The 1,569-nt window shown below is 38.3% G+C and overlaps 1 protein-coding gene across 1 annotated transcript in view; it reads right to left on the bottom strand.

Annotated features, from left to right (window-relative positions):
* Positions 1-1,074: 1,074 nt before the first annotated feature.
* Positions 1,075-1,569, bottom strand: part of LOC107718860 (pre-mRNA-splicing factor CWC25 homolog) — an 18,409-nt gene continuing 17,914 nt past the window's right edge. The window contains exon 9 of the mRNA XM_016526095.1: positions 1,075-1,302. Within this exon, the coding sequence (XP_016381581.1) occupies positions 1,188-1,302 (115 nt within the window). The 3' untranslated portion in view covers positions 1,075-1,187. The remainder of the gene's footprint in view (positions 1,303-1,569) is intronic.

Below are 1,569 nucleotides of genomic sequence, written 5' to 3'. Positions count from 1 at the left end.
GTCAGGACCTCGGTTTAATGTCTCATCCGAAAGACGGTGCTTTTTTTTGACAGTATAGTGTCCCCATCACTATACTGGAGCGTTAGGACCCACGCAGACCATAGGGTGAGCACCCCCTGCTGGCCTCACTAACACAAGTCTCTTTGAATTTAAATCTATATTTATTCACACCGGCTCTTGAAAACCTCTATGCGAACACACTTGCCCGAAAAAGTGCGGGGGACGAATTTACGTGCTATTAGAAGTGGGGGGGGGACACGTCCCCCGCCCGATTACATGCAAGTAACCCTAAGCATACATGTAGTTAATTAATATTACTCAGTACTTAAATAATTACACTGTAACAAGGACACCTTAAAATAAAGTGTAACCCAATCTTTTAATGTATTATTGAATAAAATATTAATGATTAAAGAAAGAAAAAATTAATAGCTATAATATGGACTATTGTAAATGCTCTGTGATACTCCGATACTGTGGTTTCCTTCTCACATTGCTGATTTCACCATTAACTCTTCATCTGAATAGTTTATGTTGCTGTATATGGTGTCATTGTCATCCTTGACCATCAAAACATAGGGGTAGACATCACATTTTCTGTGTTATCATGTTTGGTTCAGGAGATATGACACAAAATACATAATTTGGTTATGGTGGTAGGAAGGCATCAGGCATGTCTGAATCCAGTGTTAGCTTCAATTCCTGTTTCCTGAGATACCTTCATCTGATGGATTTTTGAAGGCAGCATAGATGTATCCTTAGCTGCCTTTGATATCCCACAATCCTGTGTGTTCTACTCTGTGACAGCTTAGCAAAAAATAAAATAAAAATGGCGCCTGAAAGTTGCAGTTGGTGGTCTGTTTGTGTGCAAATGTGTTTTTTACCAACTTTTTCCACTTTTAACATAAAATGTTAAACGATTGAGACAAACTGAACAAGTTTCACACTAACTGGAATGGAATAAATAGTCCCTGAACTTTTTTTGTGTGTGTGTGTGCTGAGTTTACAGACATAGTACTGATGACTGGAACAGGTTGGTCAGTTGGTTAAGACAAAGCCCATAAGGAGAACAGGTGTCATTTGTACATTTTATTTACAACCATGATCTGGCATCATGATGTTAATTAAAAATTACAAAAATCTTAAAACAAAAGACAGAGGTGAAAGTTTCCATGTTCTTTATGGTCTCATCTTCTCATGAAGTTCTTCTCCAGAGCAGCAGGGGTCCTCTGAATAGAGTGAATGTTTCTCTTCACACGGTCTTCCAGAGAGGAGGTGGCAGCACTCTCTAGTTTCATGTCACTGTAAACAGATTTACAAATTAATTAGTGAACAATTTATTATTATCCAAACCATTTTATGGCTGACCAAACACAAGAACATAATTTCCAGCAGAACTTAGTGCTAAGTGCTTTGCCAATGTGCACATTTATTTTAGGTCAATTTAGGATTCAGTAATTTAAATACTTACTGTATGAAGCCAGCATGACGGTCCTGTTTGGCATTGTCTCTGGCTTTCTCCTGTTCCTCTTGTCGCTTGTACCTCTGCACATTATTTTGCCTTTCCAC

Source organism: Sinocyclocheilus rhinocerous, unplaced genomic scaffold (assembly GCF_001515625.1).
Source record: "Sinocyclocheilus rhinocerous isolate Xijiao unplaced genomic scaffold, SAMN03320098_v1.1 scaffold7051, whole genome shotgun sequence".
Lineage (NCBI taxonomy): Eukaryota > Metazoa > Chordata > Actinopteri > Cypriniformes > Cyprinidae > Sinocyclocheilus > Sinocyclocheilus rhinocerous.
The sequence above is the reverse complement of the archived record's forward strand: the minus strand, read 5'-3'. Positions and strand labels throughout refer to the sequence as shown.